Source organism: Ammospiza nelsoni, chromosome 9, assembly GCF_027579445.1.
Source record: "Ammospiza nelsoni isolate bAmmNel1 chromosome 9, bAmmNel1.pri, whole genome shotgun sequence".
NCBI lineage: Eukaryota > Metazoa > Chordata > Aves > Passeriformes > Passerellidae > Ammospiza > Ammospiza nelsoni.
This window is the reverse complement of record NC_080641.1, coordinates 6,802,141-6,804,575: the sequence shown is the minus strand read 5'-3', so window position 1 is coordinate 6,804,575 and position 2,435 is coordinate 6,802,141. Positions and strand designations below refer to the sequence as shown.

The 2,435-nt window shown below is 66.1% G+C and overlaps 1 protein-coding gene across 1 annotated transcript; it reads right to left on the bottom strand.

Annotated features, from left to right (window-relative positions):
• Nucleotides 1-1,165: 1,165 nt before the first annotated feature.
• Nucleotides 1,166-2,171, bottom strand: PIGC (phosphatidylinositol glycan anchor biosynthesis class C). The gene has a single exon (XM_059478387.1). The coding sequence runs from the start codon at nucleotides 2,115-2,117 to the stop codon at nucleotides 1,239-1,241; it is 879 nt and encodes a 292-aa protein (XP_059334370.1). The 5' UTR covers nucleotides 2,118-2,171; the 3' UTR covers nucleotides 1,166-1,238.
• Between the last annotated feature and the right edge of the window lie 264 nt (nucleotides 2,172-2,435).

The following is a 2,435-nucleotide window of genomic DNA, read 5'->3' as shown; positions in this document are numbered from 1 at the left end:
ATTCTGGCACTCACAAGGGCCAGGGAGCAGCCGAGGAGGGCTCTGCCCCGTTCAAGCCCTCATGCTCTGTCCTGCAGCTCCAGCGACCTCAGCAGGCCCTGCCCTGCAGCCCTCCCGGGCAGTGCCCAGTCCTCTGCATCCCCTGAGGGTCCTGAGGCTGACACTGCATGGGACACATCCCCTGTACCCAGTGTGGGCTGACAGTGTGGGACACATCCCCTGTAACCCAGTGTGGGCTGACACTGCATGGGACACATCCCCTGTACCCCAGTCTGGGCTGACAGTGTGGGACACATCCCCTGTACCCCAGTCTGGGCTGACAGTGTGGGACACATCCCCTGTACCCCAGTCTGGGCTGACACTGCATGGGATACATCCCCTGTACCCAGTGTGGAGCTGACGCTCCATGGGACACATCCCCTGTACCCCAGTGTGGGGCTGACACTCCGTGGGACACATCCCCTGTACCCCAGTCTGGGCTGACACTGCATGGGACACATCCCCTGTACCCAGTGTGGGGCTGACACTCCGTGGGACATATCCCCTGTACCCCAGTGTGGGGCTGACAGTGTGGGACACATCCCCTGTACCCCAGTGTGGAGCTGACACTCCATGGGACACATCCCCTGTACCCCAGTGTGGAGCTGACACTCCATGGGACACATCCCCTGTACCCCAGTGTGGGGCTGACAGTGTGGGACACATCCCCTGTACCCAGTGTGGGGCTGACAGTGTGGCACACATCCCCTGTACCCCAGTGTGGGGCTGACACTCCGTGGGACACATCCCCTGTACCCCAGTGTGGGCTGACAGTGTGGGACACATCCCCTGTACCCCAGCCTGGGCTGACACTCCGTGGGACACATCCCCTGTACCCCAGTGTGGGGCTGACAGTGTGGGACACATCCCCTGTACCCAGTGTGGGGCTGACACTGCATGGGACACATCCCCTGTACCCCAGTGTGGGCTGACACTCTGTGGGACACATCCCCTGTACCCCAGTCTGGGCTGACATTCTGGGACACATCCCCTGTACCCCTGGGGCTGCATGGCCAGAGCCATCCCCTCCCCTGCCTGCATCCTTGCATGGCTCAGCTCCTTCCTCCACCACAGCCAGGGCTGGAAGCGGATCCTGGGGAACACAAGAGTGGCTGGTCCTTGTTGCCGTGTGAGACTTTATTGGCTCGGGTGTCCCCCCATAGGGCTGTCCCCCAGCCAGGACCTTCCACTGCTCATGGCTACATGAGGAACCTGGAGAGATCCTCCTTGATCTCAGCCTCGTCCCAGGGCCCGTGGATGTTGTCCTTGAGCAGCTGCAGGCGGATGAGGCAGTAGGGGCACAGGCAGGAGATGGCGAGCAGCAGGGAGGCGAAGAGCACGGCGCCCACGCTGGACACTGTGGCCAGCGCCGCCAGCGCCGCCAGCGCAAAGAGCACCGTGATGGCCACGTAGCATCGCGGCGTCCGCGCCTTCAGCTTCTTCTGCAGCATGGGCCACAGGGCGAACATCTGCATGGCGAAGGTCACCATGACGAAGGCGTGCAGGGTGCGCGGCAGGCGCGACGCCAGGCACACCGAGGCAAAGATGGCCATGTTGAGGGACAGCGTGCTGGACACGATGGCGGCGTTGGCGCCGTAGTCGAAGAAGATGAGGTGCCCCAGGAGCATGAGGGCCGACATGGCGTAGATGGTGTCCGTGCTGATGGACTCGGTGAGCGTCTTGAGCACGGGCGAGAAGCCGTAGGTGAAGGCGGCGAACACCAGCGTGCTCTTGAGGTCGGCCCAGCGCGTCCGCCCGCTCGCCCAGCGCCCGGCCCCGCCGTCTACGGCGTCGAACAGGACGTAACCGAGCAGGGAGGACACCAGCGCCGCTGCGAAAAGGCCCTGCGGGCTCAGCAGCCCCGCGTCCATGTACCACCAGGTGAGCACGAAGACGCAGACGCTGCACAGCTGCTGCACCACCGCTCCCGACTGGAACACCACGGCCTGGTACCGGTACTGCCGGGCGTGCACGTTCTTCCGCAGCTCCTCCAGGAACCGCTGGTCCACGTAGTTATCGGGAAAAGGCTGCCGCTCGTACAGCACCTTCTGCCACCGCCGCCCGGGCACCGGCTCCATGGCCCCGGCACGGCGGGGGCTCCGCGGGCCCGAGCCCGGTCCCGGTCCCGCCGCTGCCGGGGACGGCGCAAGGGACGCCGGGGCGCTCACGGCCGCCACCTGCCGGCCGGAACCGAGGGACACGGACCGGAATCCCGGGACACGGGCCGGAGCCCCGGGCGGAATCGGGAGCCGGGGCCGGTCCCGGGGCCGGGCACCGCCCCGCCTCAGAGGGGTCACCTCCCCCCGGCCGCGCTCCCCGCTCCGTGTGAGCTTCAGCAGCGTCTGGGCTGGGTTCAGGGCGCAGCGCAGCTCCGTGCTGGGATCTGCTCATCCCGA

Bases quoted from the DNA above. Each gene is read 5' to 3' on its own strand.
- PIGC (XM_059478387.1), bottom strand. From the start codon at position 2,117: ATGGAGCCGGTGCCCGGGCGGCGGTGGCAGAAGGTGCTGTACGAGCGG.